Below are 26,595 nucleotides of genomic sequence, written 5' to 3'. Positions count from 1 at the left end.
TACGATAGTGTTCGGAACATGCGAATAAATGCAGTTGAGATATTGATGTCCTCATAAATTTGAATACTATCTCCGAATTTCTACTTACACACCCGCCCAGTTCGCATCAGCCATGGCGGGAACCGTCTTCCGTTACTCTAATTTTAACTCACGTTCATTCTAAACATCTCTACACTGTGGCATTTTCCGACTGTGACCCAGACGAAACTTCGGAAGTAATACTTCATAGTCTACCACGCATTCGGTTCTGGTGTCTACAGCGACAGCCTTCGAACAAATTGAAAAACAGATTGTTATCTACTCGAATTGTAGGAATTATGCCAAAACTATGGGAGAGAATGATTATTTTATTATGCAATGCGGCATTATGTTATTTGAACGATATTAATTTACCTACAGGTTGCAACAAAGTAACGGGAAATATTCAAAATAACACATTTCATACATCACTTTATTCAATTCATGTATTTTGAAAATAAAAGTAAAATACAGAGATATAAAATTAGAAATATATCTTTTCTGTTTTACGATTTGGCTTCATTCTGCTGAAAAAGTTATTGATACTAAAAAAGGAAAACAATTTCGTTTCATTCATTATATGAACGAATATGTATATTTGTTATTTTAGAATTTGCTTGTGCTGAGTTCTGCTTTATTTCTTTCCAAGAAATTCCTACATAAATACGAGGGTCTTCGAATAGGAAGAGTTACTGTCCGTCCAGAGTCAAACTGAGGTTGATTCATATAAATCGTACAGGGTGTTATAAATTCGATGCCAACTGTAAACATCTCGAGAAATATAAGACTTAAAGAAAATCCCCGATTTCTTATTTTCAAAATAATAAGATATCAGAAAGCAAAGCCTAGATAACTTGATTCGATCTCAAATTACAGGGCCTTTCTGAAAAATGACCGTTTCAAATATTTCGATATATTTTGGTTTCTGTTAAAGATATTCGAAAACTTTTTTTTAGTAATTTTTATGGTTCACATGATACTCATAACAGATTATAGAAATCAATTACCGTTTTTGAGATAAAAAGGAAAGTTGGTGTTAAATGAGACGCAGTTTTGTAGCCGCACATAATATACAAAAAATCTCAACATAAAAAATGTATTTACAAATAACTTAATAAGTTTGTAACACCCTATCTTCTCCAATTTCCAATTTTTTAATGGAAGGAGGTATCCTGTTTGGGGTCGAAGATTGTCCAGTATGATTTTCACTTTTTGCGGATGCGCACAAGTAAAACTTTCAATAACTCAATGTTTCACGTACTACTTCTAGTGTGTTTTTAATTAAATTGGGACGGGTGTTTGGGTTGGGACATAATTTCATACAAGATTCAACTTTTTCGAATATATGGTGACACTTGCGCATGCAAAAATTATAAGTTTTCGGAAGACCTGAAATTACATATTCTGCAAGGCTGAATTTTTAGGAGCGAAGCTATTTATATTAATTCAGAAACTACCATGTTTGATAAGTTCATAGATTTTATATAATAATAATAATAGTCTTTATTAGGCAAAAGTTTAGCTAAGCTTAGGCTAAGTTTACACTAACTAAGTTTACAAAACACCCTATGTTGGAAAAAGTTCCGATCAGTTTTACTGGACGAGTTCATGCGATGAACTGAATCTTTTATGCCATATTGTCTTCTTCGTTTCCTCAGATTGAATTGATTGAATAATGGGTTTGTGGCTTGAGGTCAAGGTAAATCAAACAAATCCTTATGGAATTGTCTTTTTCAAGACTGAAACATTCATTCATTTATTATAAATATGGCTTTGACATAACCATTACTAACAATACAACAACTATAATATTAAAAAATAATTGAAACGTTTGGAGCAAATGTTTCACCTTTTTCGATAAGTAAATCGAATTTAAATTCTTTCAGCATTGTGTTCAGTAATTTTGGTAGTTTGTACCAGCTATAGTAGGAAACATAAATTAAATATTACATGTGAACTTGTGTTACAGTTTCCTATGCGATGAAATGTTGCGGAGGTGTTGATTAGGAGATGGCCGCGTATTTAAAAAAACAAATGTATAAAACTTATCGTAGACGAAGACTGGAATCCTTTGTCTACAAGATTCATTCGCATGCTAGAGAGAATATTGACGTAACGATTCATCTTTATGAGATTTCGAGAAGATTTGTGAAAATTTAAATATTTGCCGTTGTGATTCAAAAACCCTTTCTAGAAGGTGAGTTAAGAGACGGAATTCCGTACCTTTACTGAAAAATTTTTAAATCGTTTCTCGGGGTTTTTTTTTGTCATCCTTCAGTACATCTAAATGCCCAGTTAGACCTATTCTGTAACTTCAAATCAAATAGAAATGGTATGTATCGAATAGAAATACACCAGAATCGTTTCGAATTTGTATTCTTTAACTCAAGTGAAATTATTATGGATATCAATTACAAATTAGATTTGGCGCTAGAAGGAGAATTGGATACAGAATATCAAATTTGGACGCGATAGAAGTGAAACATCCAGATTTCTCAGATTACTATCCGATTCGTTCATTTCTATTCGAGTTACAGAATAGGACCCACTATATTTCATTTCGTCTCAGCAAACGTTTGATTCAATATTGTAGAAGAAAAGACACCATAACCAAGTCGACACCTCCAACAACGGCCTTATGTGTAATAATTCTCCAAAGTGAGTACGTATCGATGCTGTCCCGAACAACAGTAAAATAAATGAGTGTATTTTAATTGTGAGAATTTTGTTACTTATCACCAAATTATTTCTGATTTTTTTTTTGTCATGTGTGAATTTATTAGTTCATCACAAATTGGAACATTTTAATTAGACTCAAACTTTTTGGCGCCCTCCTTATATAAATATTTAAGTGAATTAGATAATTGATCTAAGTCAGCTCAAAGGTCTGTCAACAAAAAAAAAATCTCACGCCCTTATATCTCCGGCGAACAGCTGCCGTTAGCAGTGTAACTGCTTCCATTTCTTTAAAAACTCAATAATGTGAAAATTACGTTACACAACTTGCCTTAGCAACACAAAATATAATGTTATAAGATACGCCAAGACGAATCTTTAATACGGTTTTAATGCAAGTTAAGATTTATTGGAGGCTGATTTCTGCATGATATAATATTTTTTCCTTGAGAGAGACAAATATTGATATTCGCTAAATTTTCATTGAAATACACTTGGTCAACTTGCATAATGAGATCTCATATGAATTATTATCAGCCTCGATTCTTCATAAATATTTACTTTCCCATTTTTGTAAGGCAAAATTTGACTGAAATATGTAAATCTATGAATTCAATCGTACTAATACCAGTTTCGAAAGTACACGAATAGATTATGGAAAATCTTGATGTTATAAACATGAGGCAGTATCGGTGTTTCTTATTCAAGAAAACTATTATCAGAAAATTATTTTGAGAAGCCATGTATTGAAAAATGATGCACAATAATCAAAAGTAGAAAAAAATATATCTACTTAATTTCTAGTTTTCAATCAAACAACTTGTCTATCAATTTCACATAAGTAATTTTTTTCGTCAATTTATTTAATGATATTGAGTTCTTTATAATAATTTTCTTGATTCGATGGAACGTTGAGTACTCTAGGGATCATACTATTAAATGTTGATTTTTTTGTTGAAGAAGGTGGTTAGATTTGTTATGTATAATGCTGTATATCTTGGAAAATTGGCTCTGCCGTTTGTAATAAAATAAATAAATAATGATATCAGTTTGTGAAATTGAAAATTCATGAAAATTATTCGATCTTGCAAATCAAGAAAATTTCTGTTAGTTCCAATTTCCATTGCGAATACAATTGAATAATGCAACTTATTGATGAAGTGAAGGATTAAAGGATGAAAAAGTGGAAATAAAATAACTGTAATTCTATTTCGATGAATTGATTATTGTTATTTGGTCGTATAAAGACAGTTATTGAAAATTGTAACATCCACAATGTATGCAATAACTTGATAATTGCTATTTATTTGCGTATCCATAATGTGCAAATGAACAAGCGATCAACTTCAGATCAGTGCTCCTCTCAGAATTTTTCCGGAATATTCTGACGTGTAACCTTCGATAAGTAAATCAATGCTTTTTCACTTTACCCTCCTGCGTCTAAATCGATTCACCAAGGGTAAAAAATAAAACGCCTCTGCCTAGAATCAGGAATGTTCCATTTATATTTTATGATAATTATATGAACGAATGCATTAATTGGAGACCATATCCATTCTAGAATCGAACTTGAAATATGCGACATCCCAAAAAGGAAGTGGACAAGTCTCATTAGAATAATCCAAGCAAAGATCTCGGCTCAGGTTATTTTGAATTCTGATCTCATATCAATCTATTACTATGTTATACAGGGCTATTACACTGTTTCATCGCAACTACGCCATAATAAATTAATCCCGGAATTCATATTTCCCTATTCGTTCTCGCATTCTTTTCTTATTATTACGAGACAATAAAAGTTAATTGAAATGGAATGAATTTCTTTCAGTAGACAATTATTATGACTCAAAATATTCCAACGACTGTTGCGAGAAAAAGTAAAGTTCACAATGGAATAATTTAAGTATGTTTTTTTTTATTATGTTTTTGGTATCCTTGTAAAATTGATTAAATTTCAGGCAAATTCAACACCTATATGTCAATACTAAGTAATGGCTTGGAAGTAGAATATTTTACAATTTGTATATCTTATGCGACATGAATAATATAATTACATATAAGGCCTAGTTTCAAGTTGTCGTTGAAACGTCCTGTATATTTTTGCTGCACCACAATCAAATTCCTAGACGAAATCTTGCAATCCAACTATTTTGGGTGAATAATATCTATTTTGTGTTTCATTTATCAATTCTCGGTACTTTTCTTCAACATAGCACTACAAGGTGATTCACTTGTCTAGCCCCAATTTTGTGGAAAACGGCCGAATATTTTTCATTTTGAAAACAGCGTTTTGTTCAAGTCAATGTTGACTTGAGATGATCCCAAAAGGCGTCGCAGCGTTGCCAATTTTTTCCCAGGAACTTTTTTCATGATGCCATTAGAAAAAAGAATTAATTCAAAAAAAAATTTCAAATACTTACCATTTTTTCCATTTTAAACTATCAGCGATCTGCAGTATGTTTGATATTATTAATTCTATTCCACTCTCGATTCGACTAATTTTTTGTATTTTATTTTTTCCATTTTAAACTATCATCGATCTGCAGTATGTTTGATATTATTAATTCTATTCCACTCTCGATTCGACTAATTTTTTGTATTGTGCCTTCTGTAGAATCTCTTGATTTTAAGAAAAAAATCATATCTATATCTCCAAATCAAGTCATACTGGCACAATAAAGAAAATAATGGAATAGCTTCAAAATGAAAAACGTTGCGCATCTCTAATGGTTTAAAATGGAAAAAAAGAACATTGACATAGACAAAGTACAGTTTACAGAGTAAAAAATATAAGGCCGTTTTAGAGAAAATAAGGGTTGCCCAGACCCCTTCTTTGCAATTTTGTACAAATAATTGATATGGTTATAAAACCTGATATCCTAAATTTTGATATACCAATTGTCATTCTATTTACTCTCAAATTTCCAAATCATACCGTTTCCTACGAAATCCAGCAATATTAAATATTTTTTATGCTTCCTGTATCTGAATAAGAAAATCTGAATAAGCTCTTTGTTCTGTTCTCAAACATCATTAAGACGCTAGTGTAATCAACGGAAGTCAACGTTTACTTCATAATCCAAAATATTGAGTACAACTTCTGAACAGAGAAGAGTTGTTGAACTCAGAAATCTTCATCGCCCTGAATTAAACAAACCGAGGTTACGTTTTCTTTTCAGCCTTCTGCGGACCTATTGCATATGATGCGTTATATGCATGCATCATTAATTTGCGATCCTATTAACCTGAACATAAACATTATAGTTCGTTAACTTTGCTCCTGAGTCATTGTGTTCAGGCGACGTAAGGTGGAAGTTATGATTTCAATGCTCTAATTACGATGTTTATTCAGATTAACAATAATGATAATCTTCATTTAGCCGATGGCTATCATAAAAATATACATTTTTAATGTTACAACAGTACTATCGGATCATAAAGAAACAAGATTAATTATTCAGAACTCGGTCAAAATAACTCCAGAAAACTTCAAGACGACCGTAATTTCGAACCAGATTCTCCATCAATGCAATAAAGCCATTATTATTCCAATGCAACATAAGTTCAAATAAAAAACTGTTTCTATTTTGACCCTTTCAAAAATAATTTTTGGTAGAGAGAATTATTACATATACCTATAACTCTGACCAGTAATGAAGTCCTACTTATAAGTGGGACCATTGGGTTTTCCTAAAATTTGACTCTGGGGTATTAATAAATATAAATTGGTACAGTTTGTCACAACCTGTTGAATATATTTATTTAATATTAACAGAAATAGCCCAATGACAAGTAGAAGAAAAATAAAGATTATTGATAATTACCATATGCTGAAGATATCTAGAATATCTAATCTAGAATTTTCCACATAGATAAAAATTTAGTCTTCGAGTTATTCGCTACAAGTAAATACACCACTCTTCTTTGCTCTAGTCATTCTATAAAGTCCTAACATCGCACCATATGGATATTCAACCTGCTTATTCACGAATATGTATGTAGAACTCTGGTGAATTTCTTTTGTATTATTTCAACCCGATTAATGTATTTGTAATAAAAGAGATTCCAAATCCGTGCTGTAGATTCGACTATACTGCGAACCAGAGGAAATATTTTTTTAGGGTTTCCTCACCTCTGAATGCCCACGAAATTTTTATAATGAAACAGAGCATTCTGAAACCTCTGAAAAACATCATCTTTGGTGGTGTTCAAAGGATATGTTCGAATCCAGATATATTACCAGGTCCTTAATTACTTACACTATCTCTATAATCAAACTATTCAGAAATAGAAGAGTGACTACAATATTGATATTTTTAGTAAATGTTATGTGTTTGTACTTAACATTAAAGGAAAAGTAGTGAAATAATCTTGAAACTTCCGTGTATCATCCGAATTTTTCAATGCAAAATACATTTCGATATTATCCGTTCAAAGTTAACTTGATTAAGTATCACCAGATGTCATTCATGTATGAAATGAAAATAAGTGGTCCTAAATAAGAACCCTGAGGTAGTCCCCACTCAACTCTGTAAGCGGACAAATAATCGACTCCTACATAGGAGTGAGAGGCATGATATTAGTGATGTTCAAACCAACATTCCTCTCTTATAGTATAGAGTGAGTCTTGAAGTTGTACATTAAATTTAGCCGTAGGTTAGGTTAGGTGAAAAGGTACAGTTAAAATTCCATTGAAGAATTAGTTTTTCCGTTTTTCGTAACGGTTACGAAATGAACAGAATTTTAGTGTTGAGTTTCCTAAGAGACATATTCTTCCATTATCATTTATTTCTACTTCTAATTGTTTTCAATTCGCCTACCCATAAAATAAGCATAAGAAAGCAATTAGAGATGATCCAAAATCAATTTCAAAATACCTAATTGTTTTAGAAAATAAAATCATTCTTCATCGTTAAATGAATGATATAAAATCAGTGCAAAATACGAAAAATGGTAACTGAATTATGAATTCACTTTTAAACAAGGAATACAGCTGAGGCAAATTTGTCGCCATTTTTTCTTCCTTACGAGATATACGCTGTTTGAATTTCACTATTTCATTTTATTTGTTTCATTCAAACAATTCAGCGCTTGTACTTGACCCCCACTCTCCCCGTCAAGTGCAGTCGCTGAAGCGGAATACAATTTACTCTCACACAAAAATTCATCGAACATACACATAACATACACAAAGTAAGATTTTGTCGACAACTGCTACAGAATTAATGATTTCAAATTTTGATTTAAATTTTGTCACAAAATATTAGCTTTCTATTTTTCTGAAATACTACTACTAACATAGTGAAAATAATAACATCTGTGTTCCAAATGGATTGTCATAATTTTGAGATTTATGTAATTGATAACTTCATTTTAGAATAGTTTCTTTCCTCAATCAGAATTAATGTATTCTTCATTATTTTACTTTGGGACAACCCATAAAATAGAGGCTAGCTTGCTGGGTTATAACGTAATCACAACTGTCTGAGCAAATGCATCTCCTCCAAAGTTTATACAAAATGTAAAATGTGATCTACTTCAAATTCAACCTCATTATTCATGGACTTGGAAAGTTCATCCAAATAAACAATATAATTCTATTTTCACATTGATTGAGTTTTGTATTACCTTGGTGGTGTAAACATTGAAAGAAGAGGAGTGCTTTAGCCTATTGGAGAAATTATTAAATGCTTATAACTTTTAACCTGAGCTGAGTGAGGGAAAATGGTAAATGGAAAAAGTGTTATATTTGACCAGAGGAGTCTATGATTAAGTTTAAGTCCAATTTCAAGACTCACCGTGTATATTGGAGTAAATACTGTATTATTAGTTCATTCATGGAGTGGCATCAAATTTAGAAATTTTTCTATGAAGTTTTACTCGTTTGATAATGGTTAATAACATTTCAGATGGACCCGAGCACAAAAAGGAAGATAATAAGACTGAAGATTTCAACAATGTGCCAAGGAGGAAAAAGGTTTCCAGCGTTTCCATCAATCTACCAGCTGCTGGCTTGGGAAGCCGACCCGCCTCCATTGTCAGTTCCTCAACGAACGATGAGGGTGGTTTCAATGAACCTCTCCCGAAGGTTGAGGCCAAGCTGAAACCTCACGAGGAATCTTTGTATGATTTTCCGATGAATGAGGACAAGCCCCTACAATATTCCGATGACGAGGACGATTACAAAAAGCCAGTTGAAGTGACGGACGTTTCGTCTAAATCACCCCCTAGGGTCTGTCGTTTGAGTCAGGAGGAGATAGAAGCTTTGTATGCTGTACCGCACAAGCCTAATAGTGTTGTACACCAAAAATCTACTACTTCAACTGATTCTGATACTTCACAGGTAATTTCAAATTTGAAATTGATAACTGCCTGCATTATCCATATTATGACGATATCATTTGAAATAATTATAGATTGAGGTTATACACATATAATTCTTTATATCACTTCAAGCAAGCAGGAACTCTTACTTGACGTTTTTATGCTTCTCACTTGTCACTTATTAAAGGCTCTCTAGGTAGACTAGATTGTTTGGTGTATAGACTAACATCTAACATCAGATATATCAGAACATGTTGATTCATTCACAACTTCCATTGAATAGAAATTCTATTTCTATACCAAACTTTTCCGCATAATAACTTTACCATGTTTTTGCCAAAATATTGTGTTGCAACATCTTCATAAAATACATATTCTGCAATATCAGTTTACACTGCTCCATAACATTTGGGACCGTTGAAATATTTCGTAAGCAGAATTATTATAATTATTTAATTCAAAAATAAGTCAATTAATTCATCAAAAATTGCTTACAATACTTGACATACCTGTACAACACATATTACTTATTTGACAGAAGGGTGCAACCTAAGCAAGCTTGTTTACCACACTCTCTGCAAAAGCTAAAAACTAAAACTTTCATGTGATGATTAAGATTATCGGTTCAATAAGAAATATAACTTCGCCTGTATTTTATTAGATAATACCAAAGTACTTGTCTTTATAGTTTTGACTTATAAGCTTCAGCCTAGTTGCCCTAGATATATTATTACTATATTTTATAAGAAATCGAACTTTTTTAAAATAAATTCGGGGTTCTCTTGCCATGAACACTCCTCGAAAAAATCGTCCTTATTTTATCTCTTCATTTCAGCACTTTTCTACCCTACTTGCAAATAAAAAATAAATAAACAAATCAGTCTGTTCTCCAAAAGATATTCTGTGGTTTGAAAGAACTTGCTTTTTTTCCTGTGTAAAACTATATAGCTAACTCATAATTACATTGAACTATAGATTACTCAAGCAATTCTAAAAATAGAGTCTCTATATTTTTCCACATTTCTTGATTTATGTATATGTGTTTGCTGATCTTAGCATCCCCCCTTTTGCAGGTTACTGTGATACCCCAACAGAAATCCATCGACTCCGATGTTATGTATAACACCACAATAAATAACAGCGCAGTCGTTACGTCATTAGACAGCCATGAAGAAGAAAACTGTGATAAAATTCCCTCACCTATGAAATCTGAACCTTTTATTATGGTTAGGGAAGCATTACATGATGATGAAAGAGGAGGTACAAAAACACCTGAATTACAAAAATCAGAAGCTAATATTCTGGATCTCAACGACGTGGAATATGCTGATGCTAGTGATAACGATGATAGTTTTGGAGAAAAGAAGACTGAGCCAGATGCCATGACCCCTGCAGAGGCAGAAAATTTGCTCAGTAGTCAGTTAGTATCATTATCCTTTTATTCCAAACATCTACTCATTGGTTTTAATGTTGGCAATAGTTTAGCTACTGCTCATATCTTATACTTGAAGTACATACATGCAAGATCCTGCAAGAGTTTATAATGTCTGAGTATTGCATGAACACTAAGTAATGAAAACTATTGTTGACCACAAAGGGTGTTCAATTTTTCCTGGGCGGGTCCCAACTTTGTTAAATGGCAATATGTTTTTTTTCACTTTTTCGTTTTCTATATGAAAAAAAAAGATACCTTACAAATCCTCACTTTGAAAATATTGACAATTTTCGAGATATTTAGCATGAAAGTTTATTTCCCAATATTTGCCACTCGGAACTAAGTTATAGTAAATACTATTGAAATTTATTTTTGATGGAATCATTCATGAGTTACTTGTGAAACGGAATATCTATAATGGAGCAGCGATATACAGGATATGAAAAACAACTTGTCGAATTTTGTAAATGAAAATTTGCCGAATCTTACTTATTTCAATTCGAAAATTTAACTTCATAAATAACATAAGGTTTTGATATTTATTTATTTAAAAGAATATTTCTATCTTTGATTTGTCAAATTACTTGATTTCCAAAAATTATTCCATTTAAGAACTTTAAACGGTTGTTATAGACCGGCGATGACAAGAGAAGAATTTACATATTTTGAAATATGTTCATTCAAAGAAATATAAAAATTATACTCTACATTATTGCAAAAAATATCTTTTGTTCATTCTATTCAGTCGTCTTGAATTGAATTCAAGAATGGTTTCTTGAAATCATAGAGAAGAAATATGAATATGTATTTTGCAGAGCCTTAGTTTTCTCATCTCATGGATCGATATTGTACAAGGTGTTCAATTTGAAATCGGGAGAATTTTGCAAATGTTTATTTACAAAATTTTATACCCTGTATATTACTGGTCCATTTCAGACATAACCTTTGATAGAGTAACTCCTATATCATATTTGACCAAAAATAAATCCTGATAGGGCCAACCATTACTTTGAAATGTTAAATAATCTGAGTTATATTATTGGAAAAAACCTGTCATGCTAAATATATCGAAAATCGTCCATATTTTCGAAGTTAGGGTTAATATGAAGTATCTTTTATGTTTCAGGTAGAAATCGAAAAAGTGAAGGAAAACAGGTTGTGACTCAAAAAAACACCCAGGAAAAACTGAACATCCTATGTGACTAATAATATTTTTATTACATAGTGCCCAAGCAATCAGGTAACTTTGTAAAAAATTAGATCCCTGTTTCTTCACCAACTAGATATATGAAGCATCACACCACTGTTACCCTATATTTATTGATAGCATCTAGAAATTGATATATGGATAGGAATCAGGGTGATAAATCTCTATAACGTACTAAATATATCTCGAAACTTTAAGAATCCTCATCTCTTTCAAGGAATCCAAAAAAAAATTTTTTTTTAGTAATTACAGACTGAGTGCCAATACTATTTAGAAAGTTCAATGAATTCACTCAGTCAAAGACAACATATTAGGTTTAGACCATGCTCCACTGTAATTTTCTGCATTATTAGGAATTAATTACTTTTTTTCTTTCAGAATACTCGAGAAGAAAAGGTGAGTTGTTGAAATAATAATGTCTTAATAATGGTAATACGTTTTTATTTCTATTGCATATTATTTAACTTATAAGGCATATGTCATTCATGTATTGAATTTTTTTTTCCTATTGATAAATGTTTGTAAATATAGCTTGGTGATCAGATAATGCTGCAGACAATCCAGGCTGAAAATCTCCAGTGTGTTCTTAACAAATAGTTATTGGAAACATTATCTAGTGGGGCTTCAAACAAAGTACTTTACAAGAATAAATTTCCCAAAATCAATGGAATATCAATCATTTTTAGCTTCAGCAATTTGAAACTCTGTATAACTTGTTCCACAATATAGGGAGTCAATATAACTTTGTTGATTTTATTACCAAAAGCTAATGATATTTCTGGAATCAATATATTCATCTGATGCCAAAGAAAAGGATACCACTGCCCCTGATAATCTTTGATTTTTTTGACAGCTCTGGAATTATCGAGATTTATTATCGTAAATCTCGTACTATGCTGTTTTATCATTTTAAATCGATGACTCCGGGAATGTGTTCGAGAAACTGATTTTGATACAGTTCTCGAACACATTTCTGGGGTTATCGAGATTTATCATCATCAATCACAGTGCACTTGGATACATCCAGCTATTTATAAAATACTAGGAGAAGTCTTTATATATTGGTAACGCATCAATAACAATTTTCCAGGAAACGCTGTAAAATGTGTTTAGAATAACGGGACTTGTGACTGAATAACAGTGATGCAAGAGAGTGTAAATATAAAAAGTCCTTTCTCTCTATATGGATCTTGTCGTGAAGATCTATTTACTTTCAATATTACAATCTAATATTATTATAATTACAAATTAATATGATAATAGTAATTAATCATTCCGCTATAGTTCTTCCTAGAGACGCCTCGTGCGCTGACTCTTTATCTAATGATCACTGTAGATTGGTTAGCTGTTATATTATGTTCTGGTCGATTAGCTTGAGTCGCCGATTTTCTTCCTTATCTGTATCTAACCCATCTTCTTCAGAGCCGAAATATTATCCGACGAAGAAGCCCAGGAGGTGACGCGCATGCTCCACAAGGAAAGCAAACTCAATAAATGGCAACCTGATGCCTCAAGCTCCTTGCTTCAGGACTCGGTCACTAGCTCTTTATATGAATCGTCTGGAGCGGTGTCCTTGAACGACAGCATGGGTCCTCCATCTTTGCAGGACGAATCGACAGCCGAATCGACAGAGCATTTGAGCGATTACATCATCAACCGAACTCTAGACGCTCCCGAAGTTTCGAAGCACAGAGAGGTCGAGTCTTCACGTTCGCAGATCTACGACTCCACCTCAAGTATCGACACCTCGGCCCAGGAAGATGGTTTCAGTCAGTCGAAGTGCGATGCCAGTGTGTCGGATTCTGGTTTACTCGGTAAGCTTAGACAATGATAATATATCTTATTAACCTCGGGTAAATAAGTTCCGAGACTTATCAATTTTTTAAACATATTTTGCAAATTCTAGTTGGATTGATTACTGTTAGGGCGTTACCTTATACTGTCAAAAGCTGCTCTTCCAGTTCTAGAGTTTTAATGGCTTCAGGAGGCTACACTCCTACAAGTTTCTCGTCCAAAGCATTTTTTGCGTTGATGTTGGCTAGAAATTCTGTAACCGGTGATCAGGAGCTTTTTCCACCTCCCAAAACGTCAGTTTCTGATAACTATTCTCCTGTAGTGCCCTGCAAGGAAGTCAGTGAGGAGGTGTTCTTATTTATTATCCAGATACCTTTAAATCTTGCAGTATCAAAGTTCCAAAAGAAGTTTTTGGAGATCCTTCCATGGAACTTTCCGCCAGAAACATTTTTCTATACCACAGAAAGGTTACGGGTCAGTAAAATATATTCGTACCTCTTTATTTCTTTTGATTCCCGAATCAGGAACCCGGACTAGAAAGACCTTATTATTATTCCCTAATTTATTAATGTTTTCTTCGTCACTCATATAATATCAACGAATCAATGGCATGGAAAAGAGCTAGTGCAACAGCACTAGCTCCCTCCCATACCATTAAGAAACTATCAGAAATATATGGATTGCTATGTCATATTTCTGATAGTTTCTTTCTAGATTTTTCTTTTTAAAATACATTTGAACGGAAGCCCGACAATAGTGAGCTCTTGGTGCCTGTCCCAGATACTCCAGCGACGACTCTTGTTGTGGTTTTAGAATAACCAGTGTAGAATCAGGGCCGGCGCGAGTAATTTTGGCGCCTGAAGCAAAGAATGTTTTGGCGCCCCTGCTGAAAAAGTATTAATAAACATCACCTGTCTCGATGATAATTCGCCATTTTTGATTTCTCTAGCGATTTTGCTAATCGTTTCTTTATAATGTCTTCTGTACTGGGTTTCCTTTTTTTTCGGACATTTTTACCTACAATAAGTTCCTGGATTTATGAACAATGCCTAAGTAATATATCTGATTCTTACATTCACAATCGATCACAAACGATCTATAAAAGATTACCTATCACACCACAAGAAACGAAGGGCGGTAAGGCATGCAAAGCTTCGAAAACTAAATAGGATTAAAAACATTTGTTCCGCTGAAAACATTTAGCATTTATCAATAACTAGTTTCGAATTCAGAATTGTAGGAATTTTTCATCTGTTGAATGTGTAAACAACTTCCACGTAATTCTAAATGTTCTTTTTCGTCTTTGTGAAATACATTCCAGCCCTCATTCAATAAGGGTAGGTAATAGGCAATGCTGCTTATATTGGTTGGGTTGCCATGTGTTATTTATTAAACAGGCGGCTTAGTAAAGACGGTTTGAAGATTTTTATTGCAGGGAATGTTGATAAACGCAGCAAAGCGAACCAACCTCATATTGTTTTTGAGAATCAAGACTATATTTTTTCAGAAATATGAAAGGGCGGCCACAAACTGGGCTAAATTGCCGCCCATCGAAAAGAGGCGCCTGAAACAGTCGCTTCACTGTTTCACCCCTAACACCAGCCCCGTGTAGAATTAATGATATTTCTTCCAAAAGTTCAGGAGTTGTATTCCCTCTCCTAGTGGATTAATTCGTCACGAACATTCATGTTCTCTTTAGTCTTTCGACCTTACAGAACTCTGATGAAGCGGAACACGAAAACAACAGGTAGATATCTCAAAAAGTCTGAAACAAAATCTAATCAGTACACACACCAGGGATTATATGCATCTTAGGTCGATCATTACATATTTGTGACTCTTGAGGTTTTGCTTCCGAAAGTAGAGGAATCTTTATGATCACTTTTGGGATGAAACAAGTTTTTTGTCTCTGATTTAAACATTTCCACTCGCAATACATTCTATTGGTTTATGTGACCTACTTAATTGGCAGGCAGCAGAAGCGCCCGAACTAAAAGCTAAGCTTGACACGCATACATGCCCTTCTCTCTTTAGAAGTTTGTAAAAAAAAATTAAAAATATTTTCGAAATCATTTTGTGATCTTGTTGGGGTGACATTGAAATTCGTTGAATAGAATAATTTATTTGGTTCAAGAAAAAAAAATGTGTGTCTATACGAGTAGATAGGTTAATTATTGTTATAAAGACCGTTGGCATTTTTTAGATGGGTCAAATTCTTGGGTGACATCTCACTATATGGTAAGCTATAAGTTCTAGGAATCAAAATATCTTAATGCAACGCAAATGGAATCAAATAACAAGTATGTTCCAAAGATCGTCCCATTCTTTCTCAGATATTCCTTTGTATACAGGATGTTCCTGAATTGAAGGTTCAAAGGAAAATTAGAGATTCCTTGGATAATTTTGAGGAAAAAAAGTCCCGGAAACACTTTGTTTTCTAGATATAAGATGTTTTTTCTACTTTTTCAGATTGGATAAATAAGTACCAAAAATAATAATTAATTTATTCATCACATTTTAATAAATGGATCTTCATAATAATTTTGATTTTTCTACTCGATTTTTTTTCTCGAAATCGGTAGCAGATACGACAAAAATTGTAGTATTGTACCAAAGTTCCTTTTCACATTCTTCTAAACTACCATTGGTTCACCAAAAAAGTTCTGGGGGAAAGAAACGGACACTTCCAGCAAAAATATCACTCTTTATCACATAAATTGAAATATGTCAAATTTAAGATAAATATCTTGAAAAGGGAAGGTGCTTTGAGAAAAAACAACTTTAACACCCTGTATCTCAAAATCGAAAACTTTTGCGCTCCTATGTTTTCAAAAATGTTAATTCTTGAAATAATCCGAGCAATCTGTCTTTTTCGTTTGTACTTCCAATTCAGGAACACCGTGTATAATGTTCGAGTTGTGCATGCGTAAATTAGAAATTTTCGGAAAATAATATATCAAGTCTGAAATTAAATAACTGCGGAAGGCTAGTTTTTTGTAACGAAGAAGTGTAATACCACACCCATTAATATTTTAATTGTTTTCACCTATTTTAAATCTAGACTCAAAATGTCTGAAGTCGCGAGATTGTCCTATAGTGAACTTGGTGTATTTTTTTTTCTTTTTTTTCTTATTTTTTTTCATTCGCTCAGGTGAGACATGTTCGAATTAATTCAAATGAATGCGAGAGTGACGAATCTCTATGACAAATCGCCTTTTATTTTATTTATTTATTATTACATTAACATCAAATTTGATAATCTATCATGTTCTAAGTTAAACCTCTGAAATTGTAGTAGATGTAAAAAACATTTTTAAAAAAAGCATTTATTTAATCAATTCGTAACTGATGTAAGAATAAACGGTTTTAGAGTTTTCAGTGTTTTCACGTCGGCAAAAGCGTTGCAGTATTTAAAAATGTACGCTCTGCTTCCCCCACCGCAGACTGAGTAAGGTCGAAATGGAGGGGAACGAATGGGACAGAAAGATATTTCAAATTTCTCTTTTTGTTATAACTAGAAGGTTCAAGGTAGAAGGAAACATCGCTTCTAGGCCGCCCTCTAGGTTTTAGGTTTAAAGTTACGTCTAGCTTCACCATAAGAACACGTGTTGTTGTAAGTCACGTCTAGAACTTTAACTTATGTCACCACTAATGTTAATGAATAAAAACTTTAAACTTATATACTGATCATCTCCGACTTGTAGTGTTCCTTATCCTAATAACAATTTTACGTCTTTCACAAAAAATGTAGGTCATTCGTGCAGAATCAACAATATTATTCAAAATATGCTTACGGAAACCAATTTCAATTCGTTAAAACTTGTCTTTTCCACATATTACTATATATTTATTTGGGAATAAACATATATTTATTTATTATTATTTATTTATATACGTTTGTGCATTAGCTTTAAGGACGAACAGATATTTTTGGTACATTTGTGTTTTTTCATTATGGGAAGTACATAAACCTCTCATATCTAACATTTTTTATAATTATTAGTTTATCTAATTATGGGACACTGTAATCTTGCGAAAATGAGCGAATCTCTAGATTTTCGTCACTTGGGACATTAATTTACTATAATTGGATGAAATATTTGTTAGTTCATCAAGACTATAGGATAACTCGAAAATTTTCATTTTAATGTTACATTCTTTTAAGTCTCCCAACCTTATATTTTGAACAGAATTCAATACTTTTCACATTTTTGGGAAGTATTGAATCTATCTTTTTCTAATTCTCAATAATTTCTTACAGGGTCAGTAACAAGCTTGTCCGAAGGAAATAATATAGATATTATGAATGGATACACTCCCAAAGCTGTTCCAATAGTTGGTGTTGAACATGGAGTTCATTACTATGAAGATGGCCACTTTTGGATGGAAGTCCCAGGTTTGCCTTTAGAAGATGAAGATGATGACCTCGACTGTCCTAATTACATTCCTAAACCTAACACTAAAGTGCAATTTACCAGTCAACCTATAAAGGTAAATAACTAAAATAGAGAGGGTGTATATGAATATAGGGGCGATTCCTTGTCAAAAAATGGGTGGGTCTTTCATATGAATTTTTTTGGGCCTCCCCCTGCTTACAGCCCCTAAAGATGGCGCCCAAAAAGTAGTTTTTCATTTGTTGAAAAGTTAATAATTTTTACATTTTTAGGTTAATAAAAATGAGCTGTTTCCAAACATGTTTGGTACTTGTGATCTAGCAGACTGGATATGAAAGAAATTATTCCTTATTTTTATACATTTTTATCAATCTAAAAATGTAACAAACTACAGGGTGTTACACTCAAACCAATTGCCGCTAGACAATAAATAATTTTGATAATATTGTTAATTCAACTAATAAAGAATGTTACGCGTTACTTTATGAGCACACACAAAACTATTTTATTTTTGTTCACCCTGTACCAATTGGAATCAACATGTGATACATTTTTGGAATAAGCTCAGCTAGAGTAATCGGAAAATTGAGACAAAATGGGGGTGTTCCATTTAGAAAAATTACGGTGACGTCTTTACTCGAAAGTAATTCACCCTGTATATTGAATTATTATTTTAAAATACGGTAAATTAAAATCAAAAATCGACGTCTTTCAGGATTATTTCTTAAAATTTAACCGAAGATTTCTGAGGTCGAATGAAACACTCTTTTCCTTTACCATTTTTTCCGATTCGGTTCGGTTGAAAAGATACAGGATGTTGAAAATCCTTTAAGAAAATATAATTTTCGTAAATTATTTTATAGAACAAACTGCACCTAGTATACTAAGGTTCTGGAAAATTTTAATTTCATATTCTTTTTTCTTCATTTCTTTCAGGTTTACTCGACCTTTAGTATATCAGATTACGATAGAAGAAACGAAGACGTAGATCCGGTTGCCGCTTCTGCCGAATACGAACTTGAAAAACGTGTAGAAAAAATGGATGTCTTCCCTGTTGAACTTGTCAAAGGTCCAGAAGGACTAGGTTTGAGTATCATAGGTATGGGAGTTGGTGCAGATGCAGGATTAGAGAAATTAGGTGAGTCTTTTTTTGTATGTTTTCCTCTGTTTCTTCTGAAACCTATCATAGTGATTTTTATATAAGACGTTGAAGTTCTTGTATAGATAAAAAATTCGTTTGTTCTTTTGGATGTTTTATATCCTTTTGACCAGTAAAAACCCACATTGAGAGAACATTAGGATATGCCAATTACTATAGTAAGGATGTTTCCTAAATTGGACGTACAAATGAAAATGAGAGATTCCTAGGATAATTTCAAGAAAAAAGTCAATATCAAAGATATGCTAAAATAATATCGAATTGTACAATTATGTCAAGTTTATATTCAAGATACATTTGTATTAAAGATCCTGTTTCCTTACTTCAATCCTTATTTATTGTCTCTTTTTAATGGTAGGTATATTTGTGAAAACCATCACCACTAACGGTGCTGCAGCTAAGGATACAAGAATCAGGGTTAACGATCAAATTATTGAAGTTGATGGTAAAAGTTTGGTAGGAGTAACACAAGCTTATGCAGCTAGTGTTCTCAGAAACACTTCTGGATTGGTCAAGTTTTTAATTGGTCGGGAACGAGATCCAGAAAATAGTGAAGTAGCTCAATTGATCAAGCAATCTTTGCAAGCTGATAAAGAGAGGGAAGAAAGAAGACAAAGAATCATGGAAGCTGAACAGCAACAAAGTGATGCCAGTACGGCCCCTTTGGGTAAGTTGATTTTTTTTATGGATTACAACGATTTATTATTGATAATTATTAAAAGTGCGGTTTTGCAATTCACTTTTCAAGGTTCTGCTAACACAAGCGTATCAGATGGTCCTACTAGTCCAAATGTGATTGCAGAATCACTATTTGACAATGAACAAGAAAGTAACGATGTTGAAGCCCTAAGGCAGCTTCTACAGGAGGTGAGTGAAATCGAATAAAAAGTTGTGGCATGCCTGCATCTTTCAATTCTCCTCTCATGATTTTTATGTAGATGATTGTTTATTGTAGATAAGTAGTTTGGTGCTCTTACCCTTTCATCCGATTACATACACTAGATTGTCATTTTCCTAACTTCACTTTCATGTATATAAAATAATATATATTATGATGAGTGACTTAAAAAAAAAAATAATAAGTGTGATTCAATCATTTCATTATGAAATGTAAGAATCTGTCAAATCATTAATAGATTGGCTTTTCATGATTTGCCATGAACACATTTATTAGATTGTCGATTCCCTCTCCAAGAATCTAATACCATGCCCTCTGTAGGTTATGAGTGCTTTGAAGAGTTCTAACTTCCTGAAATTTTCTTAGTTTGCGAATTGGATATTGCGACTGATCTTTGTTTTCTTTTGCTTTCCCCTTTTTATATTTAATATTTTCTTCATTTCATTAGAAAATCTTTGATAAGGAAATTAAAAACCCTAATTTGCAGTGTAGAATCCAACAGTTACCCTTCTTCAAGTAATACAATAAATAATAATTGATTGTTTCAGTTTTTACTTGACAAAAGTTCATTTTGAAATCGTGAATAGAAACAACATTCAACTTCCGCTATTTTTATTCTTCAGGTGAATATTACTGGATGCTGTATCCAGTAATGATATATTATAAAAGTCAATTCTAAAAGTAATTCATTTATTTTTTTTTCTATGTCACTCAGAATATTCAAAGTCATAAAAATCTTTTATAGTTATGAAAATAGAAAAAAAAAACAAGTTTAGCAGAAATCTCAAAAGAAATTTTACTACTCATAATGTGCTTTCCTCATCCTATTTGAATCATTTAACATCATAATTAAATTAGTTCTACCAATAGATTGATCGGATGTAAACTGGAAAGAGATTAATGTATGTGTCTTTTTATGTTATGCAGACACAACGTAAATGTAACATAAGCGAACTTGAGGTTTCAAGATTGAGAAGCAAGGTGAGTCAAGTCAGCTTTTCTTGTGAGTGGAACAGATATAGAGAGATTCAATTATAACAATGAATATAAAATATTTTCCTTAGATGGGATTATAATACAATAAAGCAGAGTTGATAATTTTACAGAACTCTTCTATACCCCATATTATATTATTTTTTCATGTCTATTTTGAGACTGACAGTGCGTGCATATGTTTTTAGAGGATTGAAGCAAACATATTATTCAAAACTTTTCAAACTTTGCCCTCTTAGTGACATTATTTTTCAAGCTAGAGCTAGGCTTAGAATTAACGGTTATGGCTTTCAGAAACACTATTCGGGATAAAATGAAATAGGAAAAAGTAAAGTTTCTCAAATGAAAAAAATGCAATATAATTCGAAAAATACACGACTTGGATTTTGTTTTATTGTTATGATTTCTATTATGAATTAGTCTGCTATCCGATTCCAGACCTCAACTTCTAAGCCACCCTGTTTATATATATTTATACCCTATACTAACACCCAGTTGCAGAAACGTTAATTAAAATTTAATAACTCTTTAAAAGTTCAAATCTCCATTAAACGGCGCAGGTAGCTAATAGGCACCTTGTATTGGGGGATTAACATTTTAACGACGGCATTAAATTTTAATTAAAGTTCCTGCAACTGGGTATTAATTTTGACATGCGATTTCGAACTGATTTCGCGAGAATCAGTCGACGATAGCGTCATCTGGTTTGAGAATCATTTTGCGGAAATACCATTGCCCTTCGAGTCCATCCAGATAGAACTTGATGTACTGTATAATCTATATACAATGAAGTAATCGTGCGAGACATCTGTCAGAAATAGGCATAAAAATAGACACGAAAGAAGCCTAGTGGTTACCGTTGATAGCAGCCACAATAATTAGATATTGTTTCACGAGACTTGATGATAAAGTTGATAAATAGTTGAAATTGATAGAATTAAACAATATTTTCAATGTTATAATGAATCCCACTACATCAGCTCAGAGTATGTTCCATTAAATATTTCTATAATTATTTGATTTTTTTTTTTTTAAAGTAGATCTAATTTTTCAAGTAGGTTTTGGAATATCTATTGTTATATTATTTATCATGATTAATGTATGAATCTGGAGATGATGCATTTTTGACTAAACGACAAAAGGTGAATTGGATGGATGATTGAAATTGTCGATAGTATTTAGAGCATTTTATTTTGGCATGTGATGATTCCATTATTGTAGACTTGTCAAATCGAATATTTATATTTTCAGCATTATTTCTGTGTATTATGGCAGTTATAAGAGTTTTGCCATTTTTTTTCTTTAGTTGCTAATGTTTATATATAATAATAATAATATAATTTATATATAATAATAATAATAATATAATATATATAATTGTTATTACTCTGAAAAACTATTGAATGAATACTCAAACCTAAAATGAAATCAATAATGACGGATATGCCACTGTGAATGATTTTATGAAAAATTTTTTTAGCTCATGGAACAAAATGGCATAAAATCAGACGAATCTGAAAAATTGGAACAAACCAATCACAAACTAAAAGAAACAGAACGCATCTTACAAACAACTAAAAAAGAAGTTCAAACCTATCAAAATATGTTGGAACAGTCGCAAACACAATACCTGACATTGGAAAAGAAATACAACAAAGCCAAACATTTGATTAGGGAATTTCAACAAAGAGAATTGGATATGCTACATAGGGAGGAATTTTATCAACAGTTACTACAAGAAAAAGACATTGAATACAATAATCTAGTCAAAAATTTGAAGGATAGAATAATAGCTCTAGAGAAGGATCTTCTGGAAACTCAAAGGAAAGCTGGGTTGCCGATGGTATTGCCTTACGATAGTAATAACCTAAAACAATTAACGCCTAAGCTAATGCGTAAGCAACCTCCTAAGCCGCTATTTCAGTCTTTAGAGACGGATTTCTCCGACACTGAGGTATCAGATGTCAGCCCAGACGACGATAAGACTGCAACAGTAGAACGTAAATTGCCTATAAAAGAAGAATTTGATAGTGCTGTTCCCCCACACGAACTTCTTGATATATCAGCAAGTAAAAGTAAAGCTGAACTAGCTGGAAGGGGCGCGTTAGCCAATAGACAACTTCCCACTGGTAAAAAAGGCTCTTTGAGTAATAGGTAAGAGACCAATATAACTTTGTTGCTATAGGAACCATAAAATATACGTTAGTTTCTAATTGGTAAAGTAACGAGCGTTCATTAAAATTCGTGGTCAAGTGTGCTGTGGAGAAATTAGAGTTGATTTTCTGTGACTTGGAGTAGTGCTTAGCTTGTACCATATCACTAACATTTGTTTACATAGACTTAGAATCTGTGAAGAATATGGTACAAGCTAAGCGCTATTTGTAATCACAGAAAATCAACCCTAATTTCTCCACAGCACTCTTGACCACGAATTTTAATGAACGCTCGTTATTAGGTGTACTACTTCGCTACCGCCGTTTTGCAATAGATGGCTGTAGCAGTAAGTGGTAGTCGAAATAAATAGATCGTAGATGTCATACAATAAGCTTAGGTATTTGTAAACATAACTCCATCGAAATATTAGTCGATTTGTGTCTGGAGCATAAAGTAATTCTTGATTAAACATTTAAACATGTCGGCTTACGAGCCAAATTCTCGTGATTTGCGGGAGGTTTTAGTTTTCTGCTTTAACGGTGATTTTGACTTGATCAAGACTCGTGTCAAACGCAATAAGAATTGGCAGGATCTTTGGGAGAGACGCAACAAGCCCTTTCAAAACGCCTTAAAGTCATAAAAATAGGTTCATTATGATAATACCAAGCGCAAAAAATCATGGGGATATCCCGGCCATGCTTCCACGTCAAAGGCCAAACCGAATATTCATGGTTCCAAGGTCATGCTCAGTATTTGGTGAGACCAGCTCGGCGCAGTGTATTATGAGTTGTTAAAACCGACTGAAACAATCACAGGCGATCGTTAACGAATGCAATTGATGCATTTGAGCCGATCATTTAAAGACGAACGGCCACAATACAACGAGAGACATGATAAAGTGATTTTACAGCATGACAATGCTCGACCCCATTTTGCGAAAGTGATCAAAACATATTTGGAAACGTTGAAATGGGAAGTCCTACCCCACCCGCCGTATTCTCCAGGCGTTGCTCCCTCGGACTATCACTTGTTTAGATCAATGGCACACGGCTTGGCAGACCAGCACTTCCATCGGGAAGTGGTCATCTTTCGAAGCAATCCACAAATCGATCCAATTTTTTACTTCTTCATAAGACATTATGGAGAGAAGTAAAACATTGGATCGATTCGTGGATCGCTTTTAAAATGACCATTTTTTTCAATTCGAGATTCGTACGCTGTCCGAAAGATGGGAGAAAGTAGTGGACAGCGATGGACAATACTTTGAATCATAATTGTATATCCAATTTATATCAAAGCCTCGAATTACGGCAAAAAACGGCGGAAGCAAAGTTGTACGCCTACATACATCCATAATATTTTCCATTACTATAAAAATAACTATCGAGTTTTAAAGATCACACTATTTTAATTTTCCCGGTTATATTGACCCTTCAGTAAAACACTGAAATGTTTTAATTAGAGCCGATTATCTAATTCACTATGTTTTTATTTTGTTTTTGCAGTAGCTCGGACTATGGATTGGATGAAAGTTACAATTCAGGGGACGAGCTTGTAGATTCAGCTTTTTCTCAGAGTGATAGCAGCTATACTCCTAAACAAAAGAATTCCCGTCCTAACACTCTGAACACATCTCTGTACTCCCAGTACGCTACCGCACAGCAACTGCAGTATAACGCCCAAAACACACAATATTCTGTTCAATATAGTCAAGTCCAAAGTTCAAATATATATTCCACCAATAACACTGCCCAACAGCAACCATCTAACGCCAATGTAGTTTACGCAAAGATTCAAAAAGAATCATCAAATATACAGCAGAGTAGTCCTGATCCCTGGAATGGACCACCTACAAAGAAAACATTGGGTATGGGACCTCCTGCCTCATTAGCAGAACAACTGAAGCAGGTGAGTACATCAATTCATAATACAAAGTGTGTCAATATAAATTTCTCTTTTTAAATTGCGAGCTTTTAGGGGGGCGAGCATGGTATCAACCAGTGTATCTTTAAAGTCATATCATCTTAATAAAATAAATGCTGTTAACTCAAGGACTAATATAATGATTTGTGAATTTTGCTTTGCAAGCAGTTCGGAATCCTTTTGACTTCTAATTTATTTTTTCAATAAAACCTTATAATCGTTTGCTGTTAACACAAGTTATACAAACCAATAGCTATCAAATAAATGAACAAGAAATGGAGTTTTACTAAATCCATTATTGCATTATAACGTACATGGTATGTTTTAGTACAACTATTATTATTTAAACAGGTTTTAGCGCAGCGAGAGAAACGTAACGACAGCTTATCTAGTTCAACGGATGAATTAAATGAAAAAAGCAAACACGACGCTGCCCAGCATCTTCTAGAGGAAATTAGACAAGCTGTCAACGAAGCCAATGCAAAAGGTAAGAACTAATATCTATTGAATGAGTCATTGATTCAATTGTTCAATCAATAATATTTATGCTTGAGAAATAGACTTTTCTGCGCTAACTTATTCGACTCATTTCTTGAATTAAAATCATTATAAATTTCCCACTAAAGTATATTACGTCCTTTTGGTTTATTATTTTTAGTGATATTCAATTGTACTGGAAGTTGAACCAACCCTCTAAAATGATCTTAAGGATTATTTGGTTAGCTGTTAATGGTTTTCTGAAAGACAAAAGTCCATTGTTTTGCTTGTTTTCCACAATTTAGAAATAGTTAACACAGGATTTGATAATTCATTAGTATCATTTGCTTTGATCTACCGCTTAAGTTGTGCAACTTCATTTGGAATCTATGGTAGGGCCATCAATGAACTAAACAAAAATTCAACACAGAAATAATTTCATTGAGACAAACACAACAATGAAAGTTAATTTAAACAGATAATCTTTTAAGTGAGGCAATCATATAGCATTCTAAATCTGAAATTAATTTAGTGGTAACATTTTCAGTTAAAAAAGTAGCTCCAGTTAGTTTATCACCGCCAGGTTCTACACCTTGGCAGCACCAGGGCAGTATATCACCAACTCCCCCGTCACCGTCTAGTTTATCATCAGGGTCAGTGTCGCCCTCTAGGCACGACATGTCCTGGCCCACTACCGATCTCAGCCTCTCTTCACTAAGTATTTGTAGCGAAAAGAGGCCTAGTGGCTTCTGGCATTCTGTGCCTGTATCAGAATGGACTAAAGAGCAGGTAAGATTTGTCCGGAGTTGAGAATAAAGTATTATTACATTTAATTCCTAAATTGTATTTTTTTTTCTTTTTGCTGTGCCTTGATTTAAAGAAGGAATTTTATGGCAAATTTCAAACAGATTTCTTCAACAAAACCTTGTAAGTTGATCGAAAGAATATCAACTACCAGTTCTCCTAACTTGCACAAGCTCTGTACTTCTGAGTGTTTCACAACAGTCAAAGTACTTTCGTTTGCTTTGTTTATTGTATTTTGAATGACAGATGATAGCTTCGTTGTTGAAACTTGATCCACTGTGAATATTAAACTTTTCAATAGAAATCTTGATAATAAAAAAACATATAGAAACAGGTATA

At 33.0% G+C, this 26,595-nt stretch overlaps 1 protein-coding gene across 3 annotated transcripts in view; it reads left to right on the top strand.

Moving 5' to 3' along the window:
* Positions 1 to 26,595, top strand: part of LOC123673221 — a 54,970-nt gene that overhangs the window by 25,509 nt on the left and 2,866 nt on the right. Inside the window, exons 4-16 of one of the 3 annotated variants that reach the window (XM_045607691.1) lie at positions 8,604 to 9,037; positions 10,092 to 10,438; positions 12,039 to 12,056; positions 13,083 to 13,474; positions 17,716 to 17,945; positions 18,785 to 18,986; positions 19,366 to 19,674; positions 19,756 to 19,874; positions 20,833 to 20,886; positions 22,379 to 23,052; positions 24,558 to 24,960; positions 25,327 to 25,462; positions 26,000 to 26,241. In XM_045607691.1, the coding sequence (XP_045463647.1) occupies positions 8,604 to 9,037; positions 10,092 to 10,438; positions 12,039 to 12,056; positions 13,083 to 13,474; positions 17,716 to 17,945; positions 18,785 to 18,986; positions 19,366 to 19,674; positions 19,756 to 19,874; positions 20,833 to 20,886; positions 22,379 to 23,052; positions 24,558 to 24,960; positions 25,327 to 25,462; positions 26,000 to 26,241 (3,560 nt within the window). The remainder of the gene's footprint in view (positions 1 to 8,603; positions 9,038 to 10,091; positions 10,439 to 12,038; positions 12,057 to 13,082; positions 13,475 to 17,715; positions 17,946 to 18,784; positions 18,987 to 19,365; positions 19,675 to 19,755; positions 19,875 to 20,832; positions 20,887 to 22,378; positions 23,053 to 24,557; positions 24,961 to 25,326; positions 25,463 to 25,999; positions 26,242 to 26,595) is intronic. The other 2 variants (XM_045607692.1, XM_045607693.1) reach the window with 2 other exon arrangements.

Source organism: Harmonia axyridis, chromosome 2, assembly GCF_914767665.1.
Source record: "Harmonia axyridis chromosome 2, icHarAxyr1.1, whole genome shotgun sequence".
NCBI lineage: Eukaryota > Metazoa > Arthropoda > Insecta > Coleoptera > Coccinellidae > Harmonia > Harmonia axyridis.
This window is presented reverse-complemented; position numbering and strand designations above follow the sequence as displayed.